Source organism: Oncorhynchus clarkii, chromosome 9, assembly GCF_045791955.1.
Source record: "Oncorhynchus clarkii lewisi isolate Uvic-CL-2024 chromosome 9, UVic_Ocla_1.0, whole genome shotgun sequence".
Lineage (NCBI taxonomy): Eukaryota > Metazoa > Chordata > Actinopteri > Salmoniformes > Salmonidae > Oncorhynchus > Oncorhynchus clarkii.
In genome coordinates this window covers 61,135,753-61,153,281 of record NC_092155.1, presented here as the reverse complement: position 1 = coordinate 61,153,281, position 17,529 = coordinate 61,135,753, and the positions used below count along the sequence as shown (strand labels likewise).

General features: G+C 42.9%; 2 protein-coding genes across 2 annotated transcripts; one reads left to right on the top strand and one right to left on the bottom strand.

The window, feature by feature from the left end:
• The first annotated feature begins 669 nt into the window (after positions 1 to 669).
• Positions 670 to 4,928, top strand: LOC139417324 (syntaphilin-like). Its single transcript, XM_071166592.1, has 5 exons — positions 670 to 749; positions 2,283 to 2,397; positions 2,608 to 2,742; positions 3,102 to 3,251; positions 3,543 to 4,928. Exons 2-5 carry the CDS (start codon positions 2,354 to 2,356, stop codon positions 4,801 to 4,803), a joined length of 1,590 nt encoding a protein of 529 aa, XP_071022693.1. The 5' UTR covers positions 670 to 749; positions 2,283 to 2,353; the 3' UTR covers positions 4,804 to 4,928.
• A 1,999-nt stretch (positions 4,929 to 6,927) lies between these two features.
• Positions 6,928 to 8,791, bottom strand: LOC139416678 (peptidyl-prolyl cis-trans isomerase FKBP1A-like). The gene is made up of 5 exons (XM_071165633.1): positions 8,694 to 8,791; positions 8,531 to 8,578; positions 7,922 to 8,034; positions 7,546 to 7,721; positions 6,928 to 7,358 (listed from the first exon to the last, which is right to left on the bottom strand). Exons 1-4 carry the CDS (start codon positions 8,779 to 8,781, stop codon positions 7,593 to 7,595), a joined length of 378 nt encoding a protein of 125 aa, XP_071021734.1. The 5' UTR covers positions 8,782 to 8,791; the 3' UTR covers positions 6,928 to 7,358; positions 7,546 to 7,592.
• Positions 8,792 to 17,529: the final 8,738 nt, after the last annotated feature.

The following is a 17,529-nucleotide window of genomic DNA, read 5'->3' as shown; positions in this document are numbered from 1 at the left end:
CTGTTGCCTTGGCCTGATACATTTTTGGTTCCAAACACCCATGCCCCTTGTAAATAAACATGTTGGCAAGATACTACCATCAGACCATCCCCAGATGCCCCACCATCGGTAGGTGTTAGATAATTGCCGAATGGTGCGCCATGATTCATTGTGTCTTTACGAGAATCCGATGCATTGCACGTAATTACCAAAATATCTTCGTAGCAGGTTCTCAGACCTGTGTGAAGCTAGCCACAATCGTGGAATTTGAGGTTTACCTTCAAAATAAAAGGCTGATACCCCATTTCATGGACAAGAGCCATAGGTAAGGCTGTACATTGCAATATGAATGTTCATTACTCACAATAGGCTGAATATTGAGGTGATTTCCCACATTTGAAGTTCCTTAGTATGACATATGACGCTATTTGTGTAAACGTCAGAATTGTAATCCTTGGATATCACTGAGTATTTTTAGTTACTGTCTTGTTGAATGTATATAATAACATTCCGACCTTGTTTAGCATTGGATTATTGCGTGATTCCACTGTTATGTTTGAATCACAATGGGGAACTTTTATTTTGAAGGCGAACAGCAAATTTCGCTATTGTGGCTAGCTTCACACAGGTGGCTCCCGGCATGGACTCTCATCAGCAGCACAGTAACCATCTACTTGCCACTGGTGACGGTTCTCAAGCGTCCATACACAAGTCCGGAGGGGACATATTCTACTCCACAATGTAGGACTATTTATCGGCCTGCAAAAATGGTAAATGTTGGGAATCGTATCATCTTGTTAGTGTACTGCTATGTCAGAGATCACAGAGTCAGGTAATCGCTGCATCAGAGAGGCTGGTGTATTGAATCCCAGTAGCCTATGTAGGGCACAGCCAGGCTAAATTCGTTTGTCACCTATTTCTGCCTGCTCCCGAAGATACCAAACGTTGGATGGAATGTTTGTGTTCACCGGAAAGTGATGTTGGCTGGTAGGATTTTGCTTTTAGATATGCACTGGCATATAATCTATGGTATAGTAGTTGTTTTCTATAATGTCAATGTCTCTTGTAGTGACGCACGGAGATGCAACTGATATTTTTAGTGCTAATGGCTTTCTGCGTCTTGCCCATTCATCAACAGCGCACGCGTCTATAGGAAAAGAAGACATTGATTAAAATATTGCCAATTGTAGTGGTAATGTTCAGTTTGTTCATGAGCGAAAAGCCTGTTCAGCGCTCCTTGCCCTTCTGCATTGTACAGATGACGTAAAGCACCATGCTCAACCTTATTCAGTAATTCCCCAGAAACCTAGGTAGGTAGCATTAATGTGAATCAAATGATCAGCCAACATTAAACCTTATTCCCGTTAATTCACCCTCATCCTACAACCCAGTTATGCCGTCTGCTGCTGCTCACAATTACATAAGAAGTACATTGCTTGACCCACCACCTGTTGTGCAGAGGCTCTACATTATCCACTGTAGGGTAGGCGTAGTTGTGATCCCTGGCTCTCCCATGCTTTCCTGTATTGATCAATTGTACTGTGTCCTCAAATGTCCCATTCGCACAGTGACAGTAGACAACCATATCACATTGCATATCACAGACATGCCATGTCTTTGTATCTCTGAGCTGCTTTGTGCTCAGCAGGGATTTTCTCTTTGATCACACTTTTTTGCTCTATTATTGTTTGAGCTAGGCTGCTCAGCTCAGTCAGCCACAGATGTGCTGATGCTGCAATTCTGTTTGCACAACACTTGTTTCTGTACCAACTGGTCTGGTTTTGTTATGTTATTTGTTATTTTTGGCTCTTGGTTCATTGGATTTTGCCGGTGGATATTATGATTTCTGTTTATTCCCGGCTGTCTGTGGTTACCAGGGATGGGTTGTGCAGCAGTGAGATGGGCGATGGACTCACAGAATGCCCTGTGTCTGCCCTGGTCTGTCCTGTGAAAGGCTTCTTTATCTGTTGAAGGGCTCCTGATGGCCAGACTGGTTTACTCATCAATGGGCTCCTAACATGCAGGGCAGTCAGGGCCACAACAAACAGTAGGCCTACAACACATCCCCCCCCCCCCCCCCCAAAAAAAAACACTTTATTATCTTATGATGAATGTGTTTTTTTAATACACAGCTTGAGACCATGACATAGGATTATGTCCTTGCCCAGGGATTAAAAGTGGTTTCTGGTGGGTAGAGGAAATGTCAACAAAATGGATTGCTTTTCTATGTTCGTTTTTAACGGATTATCTCCTGTCTATGTCCATTCTGTTTTCTCTATCTTTGTACATTATGTATTGTACAGTCCAACTGTAAGCCATCTTCCTAGACTTCATCTTGGAGCCAGCAGCAGAGCGATAGTGGTGGTCCACACCCATGTCACTCCCTCCCAGTCGGAAGCCCTCTGCAGGTCAGCGCAGGTACTGCTGCTGCCTTCTCTCGCTATTATTTTTTTGCTGTGTGATGATCCCAAGTGATGATGTATGAAAATGTTAGGGTAATATAGTACCACATGTATAGTGAGTGAGTTTTCGGAAGCAATCCATTGATTTGGTTTGTTTTCTTAATGTTTTTGACTGAAGATAAGAGTCTCATCAATGTGTAACATTAACGTAGCCTCTCTGTTACAGGCGGTCAGTGGCTACTAGCAGTGGGCGCCATTCCCATAGCAATGCCTCCAATACCAACACTTACCCCACCAACACTTATCCTGGCAGGGCTAGTGAGGGCAGTCCTACAGCCCGGACATACCCTGGCACACCCAGGTAAGACACAGCATCTATACATCATACGCAAGACACAAGCAAACAGTTTTGTTTTAGGAATTTGTTTTTTTTTAAGGTTGAGCCCAAAATATCATGCAATAAAAATGATTCAGAAGAATACCAAGCAAATGTTTTCAGAAAAAGGTGTAGCATCTGCCTTGCAATAAAAGGGGGGGAAAGCATTTCATGTAGTTTTGAGATTCATAATTTATTTTAAAAACCGAAAGACCCCACTGATATCTTCTAGCCTCTTCCTCAGCCTCTGTTATGATGGCAGTTTTTATCTGATGATTGATTGATCTCTGATGCAAAACTGGTAATCACTATACACTCTCCTTCACACTCCTATGCAAACCCAGGTGTCAGAAGAAGCACACCACCTGCAGTGATAACCATGGGATCCGTCCCCCCACACCAGAGCAGTACCTCACACCCCTGCAGCAGAAGGAGGTGTGTATCAGACACCTGCGAGCCAGGCTAAGGGAGAATGTTGAGATACTGCAGCACAGGTGAGTCCGGAGGGATGCGTTGTGACAAGCAGAATGTTCCTGATCAATGTGATACTTCAGATCTAATGGCCAATAGAAGTGTCTCATTCACAACCCAGCTCTTGGGTTGCATTTAACCACACTATGACTCCAAAAATAGCAACATCAATAACGGTCTTCCATTTCACTACAGAAACTGGGATTGTATCTCAGACTTCTCATGCCTCTCAAGGCAAACCACACATTGATTACTTTTCCTTGGGAAGCCCTCATATTCTCAAACCCCTCCCCCTCTCTCCTTCTCTCTCTCAGGGACAGTGAGATAACTGAGATGAGGACCCAGCTGTGTCGGATGCAAGAGGACTGGATAGAGGAGGAGTGTCATCGTGTGGAGGCCCAGCTTGCTCTAAAGGAGGCGCGCAGGGAGATCCAGCACCTACATGAGGTTGTGGAGACAGTACGATCAAATCTCGGCACCCCAGAAAAATCCCCCCACAACCAAAAGCCATACCTTTCACCGCAGGGACCCAGACCAGTCAAGTCCCGCTCATGTGGTTGCTCCCCAGCCAGCACCATGAACCGCAGCACCACCTACACCCGGCTGAGCAGTGAGGGCCTGCATCTGGACCGCAACGGAAACGTCCCAGGGCCTGACCTGCGTGCAGCGGCACGGGCAGAAGGGGGACGGACCCACCTGCTCCTGGAAGCAGCCCTTCTGTCAGAACAAAACCCAGTCGGCTCCGCCCGTGGCCCCTTCTCCTCCACCATGCCACACTCCTCCACCTACGAGAGACTGTACAGCGGGGGGGCTGTCCTGCCCGTCTCCCACTCCTGCCATTCCCTAGGTAACAGCTGCAGATGCAGTGGACACACCTGCCTCCCGCATCACCACCTCTTCCTGCACCTCCCTCAGGAGGAGCCCCCGGCTGCAATGGCAGCGGCTGCTGCTGACCCCATGACAGATGTGAAACCAGAGGTCCGATCCCAGGCCTGCAGCCCCACCATGACCTGGGTCTCAGAGGAAGGAGGGGGAGAAGAGCTAAGCATCATCTCCCTGGCAACAACCGACATCACCCCAGCCTACTCTGAACAACAACCGTTTCCTCCCTTTTTGTCTTCCTCCCCTCCTCCCCAGCTCTCCTACAACCTAGAACCACTGCCTCCAGATGGCCCAGTGGAGATGACAATAATGCCAACAGTGGCCCAAACCTGCCAGCCCAAGCCTGTGTCATTGTATTCACTAGAGAGGCAAGGGAGTGTGACAGTGGTGGAGAAGGAGGAGGCTGTTGTAGTTGAAGGTGAAATTGTTGTGGAAGGGGAAGAGGGCGAGGAGGGGGCTCCCCAGCGGAACTTCTGGAGCCGATACTTCCTGGTGGACCTGTTGGCAGTGGCCATGCCGGTAGTGCCGACAGTGGCCTGGCTGTGCCATGGGGCCCCTCGGGAGGTCATGCCTGTCTACCACATTGGCTCTCTGCTACGGGGTTGCTGCGCTGTGGCCCTTCACTCTCTGCGACGCAGGGGATGTGGCCGGGGCCATGAACCCACAAGCATGAATGGGGCGACCGATATCTGACAACTTTACTCTTTAGCCTCCTGACTCCCCTCACAGTAACCATGCAACCCCAACCTCTTACGAGCCACAGCCACAAAGGCAATTATACCGACTTTGATTTGGACTTAAACTCCTATTGCTTTTTATTCTCCACCCACCACGTCTGATTTGAGGATGAACTTGAGATTTACATTATCCGATTGTATTGCAGTTGACCTTTGTGAATTTTGTTCATTGGTTACAGCAGACAGGAATTAGGCTAATTGTATAGTTCAAGCCTGTTTCTGTTAGATTTGTAATCATGCCTTGCTATCAAAGAAAATCTAATGCAATAGTGATTTGATGGGGAATGCATGAGCCTGCTTAAATTGACTTTTTGACACGGGTCTACAGTGTCTCCTGTAACTGTACATTGCATGTAACCCTGAGAAATGTTCAGCCTTTTGCCATTACCTCACTTTGAACAGACTTACTACATTTGAACCTTGAAGACTTTAATGTATGCTCCATGAATCTTCTAGTGTTGTCTTTGAAATTGGGGTGAATATGGTTCATCTTGTTAGAAGCATCAGCAACATTTTATTTTAGTTTCTAGAGCTAAGTGAATGAGGGATCTGAGTAGGAGTTCTAGTTGAATGTCTTTGAATTATTTTTGCACAACGACTGAGAGATAGAGAATCTATTACATTTCAGGGATCCAAAGTTTATCTTCTGGTTTCATTCATTTTTATTTATAGTCCAAGGATAAGATAAACATTCTGAATAAGACTAGCACCGTCACTATCCATGCAAATGCTGAATGCCAGTGCACGTCATAAAAAATGCAGGCTAGGTTATTATTAAGGCACATATACCATTTACTAAATTTCGCAATTTACAATATTAAGAATATGATCAATAGTTAGCCTAGATATTTGTTTCAAACATTGCACTTTTTTTCCCCACCTTTGGGACTATACTGTACTACTTTAAGTTTGTAGTGAATTTGCATGTCATCAAAACATTAACCATGCCAGTCTTCTTTTGAGCCACATCGTGCCGCTAAAGCTACATTGACGACAATTATTCAAATTCAGTAGTCAATATCAATGAGAAAAAGCAATGATGGAATGTCTTTACTTGGGTTGATAAATTGCACAAAAAGCTGTAGAATGCAAAGTGTAAATAGCTCTGGATGTATTTCCTTTTCCCTTTGAAAATAAACTGAAAGTTGCCTTTGTCTGTGTGTTATCTATTGAAGTGTGCTCTGAGAGAATTAGAGACGCATTAGAGATGCCTGGGAATCAATATGAAATAAAAATACATTAGGGATGAGGAACAATTGTTTTCAACCAATGGGGTGAGAGTTGACTCATTGTGTGTTTGGGGAAATTTAACCTTACAGATGCATAGCTTGCTGAACAAGTTCCTTCAAATATGCTTTTAGCACTTCACTAATCCTCTGAAAACAAAATCATGCAACTTCACAAATCTTATGGTACAATTATGGAATAATACTGTGAATGATATTTGGCCCAAAACAAAGGGTCTATTTTGCATTCCCTTGTGATTACTAATGGTGTTCAAATATGCCCTCAGCACTTCTCAGAACAACACTAGAAATAATTGGTATACAGTTGTCAGATACTGTGCAGCATTAAATCAATGATACAAGAAAAATTTGAGAAATCAGAACAAACTATCCTAGTTAGAGAACAAGGTCAAGCCTACTGGGGGATAATTTTGTTGAAACATACCATAGAAAATTCACCCATTTTGTCGCTCGAGAGGACAACTACACCTGCCGGCATGCGAGTTCTGCACTACAACAATGACCATCTTTAATTACACATGTAATATTTGGCCTTACCAACAGTATGTGCCACGCTTGTCTGTCTACACAGTGTTTAATTCAGAAAGTTAACATGACTGGGAAAAATATATATTAACCAAATCATTAAATGAATTTAAAATGAAAATTCCACCCAAAAAAACTACTTAGATAGTCCATTGTTGGTAGTCCCAAAATATTTTGAATGTCAGCAATCATACCAGCAGTATTTATGTATTTTAAAAGTTATCTCAGAAACTTGATTGCTGACTTGTAAAACATTTTGGGTGGTTCTCATTTCAGTAAACTTCTGCAATCCAATTACATTAATCCAATCCATTTGGGGAGTCATTTATTCAGTTTTTTTCTCAATTATCATGTCCACAATAACACATTTTCTGAAAAGCAAGGCCACTCAGAGCCACAAGAATGAGATCAAATTGAATATTTGTATAATGATACTTTATCCAAAATTGTGTCAGTACCTACCCCTGATGGCAGGTATGACTTACAAATTTCACAACAAAAAAGACCATAAAAACATACATAACAATAAAATGACATCTGAAAGGTATGGCCTATGACTTGTTAGGGTGTTCTACTACAAGATATATCAAGAATAAGGTATTTTAAGCAAGTGACACATTTGAATATAAATGGAAAGGAGAGTGAAGTGGTGAAGCTGTAGATGCGAGTCTTTTACAGGAGTCAAGTGCATTTATCTTCCTTTTGCCTTTTCATCCATGTTCCCGAGATAGGAGTCAACCTGTAGAAGGGGACAGGGATGCAATTCTGTGGTTAACAGAACAGACACGACCAAGGGGATTATGGGAGATGAGCACCAAAGCTTGTTAAACACACCAATGAGCACTTAAGCTCATACAACTATAATGTACTCCCAACAATGTAGTAGTGCAATTTGAACAGGCTATTTGTCTGCAGAATTGTCTCACCCTGAAAATCTGAGTGGAATTAAACATGTAGTAAGTGCACACAAACATCACTCCAGGCCCATCAGCTCCACATCAAAGATGAGGGTAGAGTTGGGTGGGATGATACCAGGGTGCCCTTTGCTGCCATAGGCAAAGTCCGGCGTGCAGGTCAGAGTTGCCCTCTGGCCCACACTCATCTGTGGGGAAGGTGAAACAAAAAGAGCGGTCATAGTATTATTGTCGAGACACCGCTAATATAACCCTATAATGGCTTGTGTCCTTGCAAATCACCCACAAGCCAATTTTTGATTTTCTAAATTATTGAAACAAGTGGTGCAATCGTACAAGAGAATAATGGGGATATCTAATGCAAACACACCCAGTAGACCCTTCTTACCTGGCCAACCCCCTCCTCCCAGCCACGGATCACCTCCTGCTTGCCAATCTTGAACTTGAAAGGCTTGCCTCTGTCCCGGGAAGAGTCAAACTTGGTTCCATCAGTCAGTGAGCCTGCGATAGGATTGAGAGAAGATAAACGTTAGTTACACTTGCCGAGTTAAATCAAATTAAATAAATACAGCCGTGTATCTAAATTACATTCTGTACCCTCCCAAATGGCTAGCTAGCATCCATGGATTAAAATATTTAATTACAGTCCACTGGACAAACATTATCGGCTACTGGCTTAACTAGCCAACTTATTTGCTAAAGATACATTCATCTTAATTAAATCCATTCTCACGGATTTGAGAAAACTGTCAATTAGCTAGCAAGTAGTAGTATGGCAACTAGCTACAAACGTTAGCTTAGCTAGGGTGTAACAACTACTTTAACCGTAGAAAATACTTTATTTAATTAGCTAAGCAAATCTTCGAACTAATTGTTAGTTATGAGAGAATATCCGCTTGGCAGATTACACACATTATAAAAATAACGTACTTTGTTACCGAAGCAAGTGGATAACTGACAATAGCTAGCTAAGCTAGTGGCTAGCTTGCTGACTCACCGACATAATGCACAACGCATGTCTGTCCTTTTTTGGGAAATGTCTGTCCTAAAGGATGGAAGAAATTGAAAGAATTAGCTATGTATTGTGTTAACGACTTAATATTTTGAATTTAGCAACATCCTCTTGACTAATGTAATCATATTTACAGTTTTTTCCTTACCATCACCCGGGGTTATGGTCTCGATTTCTACTCCCATTTTACTCTCCGACGCACTACAATGCAAACGGAAACTGGAAGTCAAGCTCATTGAATTCAAGAAAGGGGGGGGGTATATAAAATGGCCAATACCAGTTATATGATGAGAATTCGTGTATGCCTACTTGGTCATATTTTAGTCGCATATACATTGATGTAGTGGCATTTTTCAAGGGAGATTATGATAACATAAAAATAACAACTGGATGACAATCAAACATTTCTAGAAAGATACAATAATTAAAGTTGATGTCATTAACCACGTTTGCAATCTAGTTATGCGAGTAGTCATACCATTCAAAAAAAGATGAATAAGACAACCGTGATGCAAACATGACGTTTGTTATAAGTGCCAACAGATAACTTGTACGTTCAACATCTTTTTGTGTCGGTAAAATGTATTATGAAAGAAAAAGGCGGTGGAAACGCCTTTATGCGCAAATATTGATATAATAACCATAATTTTGAAGTAAACTTGGAGTCACGCGATGATATCATAGATAGAACAGATATCCCACCGGATGTATTAGTGTGAAGCATCCGGTTGGCGTTTCTACTCACTACCAAATATGGTGATGAGATGAAGCTCTGTAGCCGGCAGTAGGAGTAGATGGAGCAATATGGATTTCTGCCGACATTTTCTCAAGGATTAAACATTTGATCTCAATACCGTTTTCTGTTCCCAAAACTATAATCTGTTACGAACAGAGTGGACTAAGTTTTGTAGATTTTACACTTTGCCCAAGTAACCAAAAAAAGTTGTTTATGGGTGCAAAGGCAAATTGATTTATTGCACATGTGCACTTCATGGAGTAGGCGTTATACAACGGAAATATGCAAACATCTTGCTAGCTAGTGCTTGGCTCTGCACCCCTCCTTGCTTGTCCTGCCCACTATGACTAATTTGTTCCCATTAGAAACAATAGGCTGTGGTCTATCTTGTGTTAGTCATTAAAAATATTTGATGATATGGTGAGTGGTCCTCCCACTACAACTTGGGAAACAGTGCAGTTTCTTCTTCTTCTCTGGTATAATGGTGTTTGCAACAATTGGATGTGCATTCCGAAGCCAAGCTTCGGAGAATAAGGATCCCAAGGGAAATAATGTGGGGTATTTTTTTTATGTGGGGTATTAGTATCTTGACTCATCCTGCCACCAGGTGGAAGGATATGTCATTGAGTGACTAGCATCGTCTCTCAAGTGAAATAGAACAGAAGATGTGTGCTCCGAAAATCAATACAGGTTACTTCTGACTTTGGTAGATCCAGTCTTCTGTTCTATTTCACTTGAGAGACTATGCTAGTCACTCAATGAAATATCCTTCCGCCTGGTGGCAGGATGAATCAAGGTATTAATATCAGAGTAATTCCGTGCCACGGGTGTGATGCGCCCCATCCCCTATAAATACCTGGGCGCATAGCATCACTTCCTATTTTCTTCCCTTGGCTACGCAGGTGAGCGAGAATTGGATTTAGAAGACTAGTTTTCCTTGAATGTGTAGAGTATGCTACATTTTGGGCGAAGCTTGCTCCTCCCAACAGTTCTCTGCAGTGTTTTGTCTTATAAGCTTTTTCTTACAGGTCGACACCATGCTATGAATTAGGGTGAACTGGTTGGTCCAACCTGTTCACGGGCGCAAATCTTGTCTGTGTCTTGTCTGTCCGCCGGTTTGCCCCCCCGCTAATTGCATTACCTGTTGGTTATTAGCTTCAGCTGGATGCTAGCCTCTTCTCTCAGAAATATGAGTCTGGGTACTGCACCTACCCAGGCTAATGTCCAGGCTTTGCATCCTAGCTAGCATACTCTCTTACTGGCTCGAGCTGCAGCTGTTGCCGGAGTGAGATTCAGAGCATCTGTTCATAGGACCTATTCTCACACAGTCTGTTACTCTCTCAGTGTAATTGGCTCCTCACATCCATACCTTTTGGGGATTGTGAGTGGAATTTCCCAAATATATTCTGATATCCATAGAAGATATTATTACTTAATTAACATATTGCCCTGAGAAGAGAACTACTTTATACTTACACCTGGTATATTATTAAAGGAGTGTAATGCAGATTATCTGTTCTATAAGACATATCTGTATTTCTGACTTTTGTCTAGACAGGGAGAAGATTATACATACCATACTACTGTGATAAATGCAATGCTGGCTTGGCTTCGGTTGATGCCCATTCCACCTGTATGATGTGCCTAGGCTTAGATCATGCCATTCAGGTTGTGGATTCCCCCTTCAGCTGCATGTATTGTGCTACTCTTGGCCCACGTCTATGTGAAGCACGATTAGCTACGATGAAGGAGACAAATGCTAGAGGCTCCGGGAGCGGACTCAAGCGTTAACAACCCTCCTCGGCAGCGGGCCCGCCGACCTTCGCAGCTCCACTCTCTCAGCCTGACAGGCTCTGTTGAAGACTTAAGACAGGATCCTGATGCTATCTCCATCTTTGCTGGTAATGACATAGACAAAGAGAGACCTCTGAGGCTGGTTCTGGGTCAGCGAACCATGGCTCAGAGAGGGCTGAGAGTGAAGCGCCCTCTTCATCAGCTGATCTGCAGGAGCTCATCTCTAGGATTCTGAAAGCTCTGGATATTAATCCAGACCCTAACAGAAGCCCAGGCAGAGTGTACATTCCTCATTGCCCCAAGTACTCCAATGAGCTGCGTCAAACTTGGGCTAAGGCTAACTCAAGCCAGTGCAAGCCTTGGACATTCATGGCTTCGCCCGAGGAATTGGTACTGGACCAGTACCCAGTCATGGACCCCATTGTTGCGATCATGGTCCTCCCAGACAAGGAGATCATTGGTAAGTCTCCCCGCTGTCCTCATCGGGCTGCTGATGACAACTTAAAGGACAACTTCTGGCCATGGTGGCTCGCCTCATGAATACAACCACTCTGCTGCAGGCATACCTGCATGGTCTGATAGCTCGCCTGTCCACCGACGGTGACCCTGAGCTGACAGCTGAAATGACTCCGGTGTCCACATTCTCCCTCTTAAATGTTGAGATGTCACGTGCTAATGGCAAAGCCCGGTATACGGTCATCTCGTCATGCAGACCGCTTTGGCTCTCACAGACAGATGTCAGCCTCCGTGAAGAAGGGCACCAAGTATTACTTTTCGGCCTTTCCCTGGTACCAAGAACATTCACAAAATGCATGGATGTCGCTATAGCACCCATAACATCAAAGGGGATGATGGTACTAAATGACCTAGACCAGTGGTTCCCAAACTGTTTATAGTCCCGTACCCCTTCAAACATTCAAACTCCTGCTGCGTACCCCCCTTAGCACCAGGGTCAGCGCACTCTCAAATGTTGTTTTTTTGCCATCATTGTAAGCCTGCCACAAACACACACTATGCGATACATTTATTAAACATAAGAATGAGTGTGAGTTTTTGTCACAACCCGGCTTGTGGGAAGTAAAGTCCATTAATAACATTATAATAATAATCAATAATTTTGCTCTTTATTTAGCCATCTTACATAACACTTTATTTGTTAATCGAAAATTGTGAATAACTCACCACAGGTTAATGAGAAGGGTGTGCTTGAAAGGACTCTGCAATGTTGGGTTGTATTGGAGAAAGTCTCAGTCTTATATCATGTTCCACATACAGTCTGTATTTAGTTTTCATGCTAGTGAGGGCCGAGAATCCACTCTCACATACAGTGCCTTGCGAAAGTATTCGGCCCCCTTGAACTTTGCGACCTTTTGCCACATTTCAGGCTTCAAACATAAAGATATAAAACTGTATTTTTTTGTGAAGAATCAACAACAAGTGGGACACAATCATGAAGTGGAACGACATTTATTGAATAGTTCAAACTTTTTTAACAAATCAAAAACTGAAAAATTGGGCGTGCAAAATTATTCAGCCCCCTTAAGTTAATACTTTGTAGCGCCACCTTTTGCTGCGATTACAGCTGTAAGTCGCTTGGGGTATGTCTCTATCAGTTTTTCACATCGAGAGACTGACATTTTTTCCCATTCCTCCTTGCAAAACAGCTCGAGCTCAGTGAGGTTGGATGGAGAGCATTTGTGAACAGCAGTTTTCAGTTCTTTCCACAGATTCTCGATTGGATTCAGGTCTGGACTTTGACTTGGCCATTCTAACACCTGGATATGTTTATTTTTGAACCATTCCATTGTAGATTTTGCTTTATGTTTTGGATCATTGTCTTGTTGGAAGACAAATCTCTGTCCCAGTCTCAGGTCTTTTGCAGACTCCATCAGGTTTTCTTCCAGAATGGTCCTGTATTTGGCTCCATCCATCTTCCCATCAATTTTAACCATCTTCCCTGTCCCTGCTGAAGAAAAGCAGGCCCAAACCATGATGCTGCCACCACCATGTTTGACAGTGGGGATGGTGTGTTCAGCTGTGTTGCTTTTACGCCAAACATAACGTTTTGCATTGTTGCCAAAAGTTCAATTTTGGTTTCATCTGACCAGAGCACCTTCTTCCACATGTTTGGTGTGTCTCCCAGGTGGCTTGTGGCAAACTTTAAACAACACTTTTCATGGATATCTTTAAGAAATGGCTTTCTTCTTGCCAATCTTCCATAAAGGCCAGATTTGTGCAATATACGACTGATTGTTGTCCTATGGACAGAGTCTCCCACTTCAGCTGTAGATCTCTGCAGTTCATCCAGAGTGATCATGGGCCTCTTGGCTGCATCTCTGATCAGTCTTCTCCTTGTATGAGCTGAAAGTTTAGAGGGACGGCCAGGTCTTGGTAGATTTTCAGTGGTCTGATACTCCTTCCATTTCAATATTATCGCTTGCACAGTGCTCCTTGGGATGTTTAAAGCTTGGGAAATCTTTTTGTATCCAAATCCGGCTTTAAACTTCTTCACAACAGTATCTCGGACCTGCCTGGTGTGTTCCTTGTTCTTCATGATGCTCTCTGCGCTTTTAACGGACCTCTGAGACTATCACAGTGCAGGTGCATTTATACAGAGACTTGATTACACACAGGTGGATTGTATTTATCATCATTAGTCATTTAGGTCAACATTGGATCATTCAGAGATCCTCACTGAACTTCTGGAGAGAGTTTGCTGCACTGAAAGTAAAGGGGCTGAATAATTTTGCACGCCCAATTTTTCAGTTTTTGATTTGTTAAAAAAGTTTGAAATATCCAATAAATGTCGTTCCACTTCATGATTGTGTCCCACTTGTTGTTGATTCTTCACAAAAAAAATACAGTTTTATATCTTTATGTTTGAAGCCTGAAATGTGGCAAAAGGTCGCAAAGTTCAAGGGGGCCGAATACTTTCGCAAGGCACTGTAGGTACATGGTTGCAAAGGGCATCCGTGTCTTAACAGCATGACTTGCCAAGGCAGGATACTTTGAGTGCAGCCCAATCCAGAAATCTGGCAGTGGCTTCTGATTAAATTCAATTTTCACAGAACCGCTTGTTGCAATTTCGATGAGGCTCTCTTGTTCAGATATCGGACTGGTGGACTGGAGTGGACTGGAGGCAGGGCATGAAAGGGATAACGAATCCAGTTGTTTGTGTCATCCATTTTGGGAAAGTACCTGCGTAATTGCGCACCCAACTCACTCAGGTGCTTCGTGATATCACATTTGACATTGTCCGTAAGCTTGAGGTAATTTGCAGACATAAACCATACAATAATGGAAAGAGTGTTTCCCTTGTTAATGCAGACAGAGAAGAGCTCCAACTTCTTAATCATAGCCTCAATTTTGTCCCGCACATTGAATATACTTGTGAAGAGTCCCTCTAGTCCTAGATTCAGATCATTCAGGTGAGAAAAAACATCACCCAGATAGGCCAGTCGTGTGAGAAACTTGTCATTATGCAAGTGGCCAGACAAGTGAAAAACATCACCCAGACAGGCCAGTCGTGTGAGAAACTCGTCATCATGCAAGCGGCCAGACAAGTGAAAATTATGGTAGGTAAAGAAAACTTTAAGCTCGTCTCTCCATTTAAAAAAGACTGGTCAATACTTTGCCCCTTGATAACCAGCGAGCTTCTGTATGTTGTAAAAGCATTACATGGTCGCTGCCCATATCACTGCATAGCGAAGAATACATGAGAGTTCAGGGGCCTTGCTTTAACAAAGTTAACCATTTTCACTGTAGTGTCCAAACGTCTTTCAAGCTGTCAGGCATTCCTTTGGCAACAAGAGGCTCTCGGTGGATGCTGCATTGTACTCAAGTGGCGTTGGGAGCAACTGCTTGCCCACGCGTTACCACTCCACAATGTCTCCCTGTCATGGCTTTTGTGCCATCAGTGCAGATACCAACACATCTTGACCACCAAAGTCCATTTGATGTCACAAAGCTGTCCTGTTGTCCTGGTTTCCAGTGGTTTGCAGAAGAGGATGTCTTCCTTAATTAACCCCCTATAAACATAACGGACATACAGTTAAAGTTGGAAGTTTACATACACTTAGGTTGGAGTCATTAACCTGTTGCGACGACCAAACCCGGATCCGGGATTCTATTTATAGACCTAAGCTCATTACCATAACGCAACGTTAACTATTCATGAAAATCGCAAATGAAATGAAATAAATATGCTATCTCTCAAGCTTAGCCTTTTGTTAACAACACTGTCATCTCAGATTTTCAAAATATGCTTTTCAACCATAGGAAAACAATCATTTGTGTAACAGTAGCTAGCTAGCGTAGCATTTAGCGTTAGCATTAGCGTTAGCATTTAGCAGGTAACTATCACAAAAACAAGTAAAGCCTTCAAATAAAATAACTTACCTTTGAAGAACTTCTGATGTTTTCAATGAGGAGACTCTCAGTTAGATAGCAGATGCTCAGTTTTTCCAAAAAGATTCTTTGTGTATTAGAAATAGCTCCGTTTTGTACATCACATTTGGCTACCAAAAAAAAAAAGAAAAAAACGAAAATTCAGCCCTCAAAACGCGAACTTTTTTCCAAATTAACTCCATAATATCGACTGAAACATGGCAAACGTGGTTTAGAATCAATCCTCAAGGTGTTTTTCCACATATCTCTTCGATGATATATCCTTCGTGGAAGCCTGGTTTCTCCTTGCTCTCAAATGGAAAAATAATTGGACCTGGCTTTGCGCTCCAATTTCGACGCAGGGACACCAGGCGGACACTTGGAAAATGTAGTCTCTTATGGTCAATCTTCCAATGATATGCCTACAAATACGTCACAATGCTGCAAACACCTTGGGGAAACGACAGAAAGTGTAGGCTCATTCCTTGCAGCCATATAAGGAGACAATGGAAAACAGAGCTTCAGAGATTCTGCTCATTTCCTGGTTGACGTATCATCTTGGTTTCGCCTGTAGAATGAGTTCTGGGACACTTACAGACAATATCTTTGCAGATTCTGAAACTTCAGAGTGTTTTCTTTCCAAAACGGTCAATAATATGCATAGTCGAGCATCTTTTCGTGACAAAATATTGCGCTTAAAACGGGAACGTTTTTTATCCAAAAATGAAATAGCGCCCCTAGAGATCCAAGAGGTTAAAACTTGTTTTTCAACCACTCCACAAATTTCTTGTTAACAAACTATAGTTTTGGCAAGTCGGTTAGGACATCTACTTTGTGCATGACACAAGTCATTTTTCCAACAATCGTTTACAGACAGATTATTTCACTGTATCACAATTCCAGTGGGTCAGACGTTTACATACACTAAGTTGACTGTGCCTTTAAACTGCTTGGAAAATTCCAGAAAATTATGTAATGACTTTAGAAGCTTCTGTTTGGCTAATTGACATCATTTGAGTCAAGTGGAGGTGTACCTGTGGATGTATTTCAAGGCCTACCTTCAAACTCAGTGCCTCTGTGCTTGACATCATGGGGAAATCAAAAGAAATCAGCCAAGACCTCAGAAAAAAAATTGTAGACCTCCACAAGTCTGGTTCATCCTTGGGAGCAATTTCCGAATGCCTGAAGGTACCACGTTCATCTGTACAAACAATAGTACGCAAGTATAAACACCATGGGACCACGCAGCCGTCATACCGCTCAGGAAGGAGACGCGTTCTGTCTCCTAGATATGAACGGACTTTGGTGCGAAAAGTGCAAATCAATCCCAGAACAACAGCAATGGACCTTGTGAAGATGCTGGAGGAAACGGGTACAAAAGTATCTGTATCCACAGTAAAACGAGTCCTATATCGACTTAACCTGAAAGGCAGCTCAGCAAGGAAGAAGCCACTGCTCCAAAACCGCCATAAAAAAGCCAGATTACAGTTTGCAACTGCACATGGGCACAAAGATCGGACTTTTTGGAGAAATGCCCTCTGGTCTGATGAAACAAAAATAGAACTGTTTGGCCATAATGACCATTGTTATGTTTGGAGGGAAAAGGGGGAGGCTTGCAAGCTGAAGAACACCATCCCAAACTCGGAAGCACAGTGGTGGCAGCATCATGTTGTGGGTAGTGCTTTGCTCCAGGAGGGACTGGTGCACTTCACAAAATAGATGGCATCATGAGGTATGAAAAGTATGTGGATATATTGAAGGAACATCTCAAGACATCAGTCAGGAAGTTAAAACTTGGTCGCAAATGGGTCTTCCAAATGGACAATGACCCCAAGCATACTTCCAAAGAGGTGGCAAAATAACTTAAGGACAACAAAGTCAAGGTATTGGAGTGGCCATCACAAAGCCCTGACCTCAATCCTGTAGAACATTTGTGGGCAGAACTGAAAAAGTGTGTGCGAGCAAGGAGGCCTACAAACCTGACTCAGTTACACCAGCTCTGTCAGGAGGAATGGGACAAAATTCACCCAATTTATTGTGGGAACCTTGTGGAAGGCTGCCCGAAAAG

What these genes read in the sequence shown, in the direction of transcription:
- LOC139417324 (XM_071166592.1), top strand. Translation starts at nt 2,354, where the DNA reads ATGTCACTCCCTCCCAGTCGGAAGCCCTCTGCAGGTCAGCGCAG. An exon ending in ACATACCCTGGCACACCCAG is followed by an intron (nt 2,743 to 3,101) that starts GTAAGACACAGC and finishes ATGCAAACCCAG; the next exon opens with GTGTCAGAAGAAGCACACCA. An exon ending in GTTGAGATACTGCAGCACAG is followed by an intron (nt 3,252 to 3,542) that starts GTGAGTCCGGAG and finishes TCTCTCTCTCAG; the next exon opens with GGACAGTGAGATAACTGAGA.
- LOC139416678 (XM_071165633.1), bottom strand. Translation starts at nt 8,781, where the DNA reads ATGAGCTTGACTTCCAGTTTCCGTTTGCATTGTAGTGCGTCGGAGAGT. An exon ending in GACCATAACCCCGGGTGATG is followed by an intron (nt 8,579 to 8,693) that starts GTAAGGAAAAAA and finishes TCCATCCTTTAG; the next exon opens with GACAGACATTTCCCAAAAAA. An exon ending in ATGCGTTGTGCATTATGTCG is followed by an intron (nt 8,035 to 8,530) that starts GTGAGTCAGCAA and finishes ATCCTATCGCAG; the next exon opens with GCTCACTGACTGATGGAACC.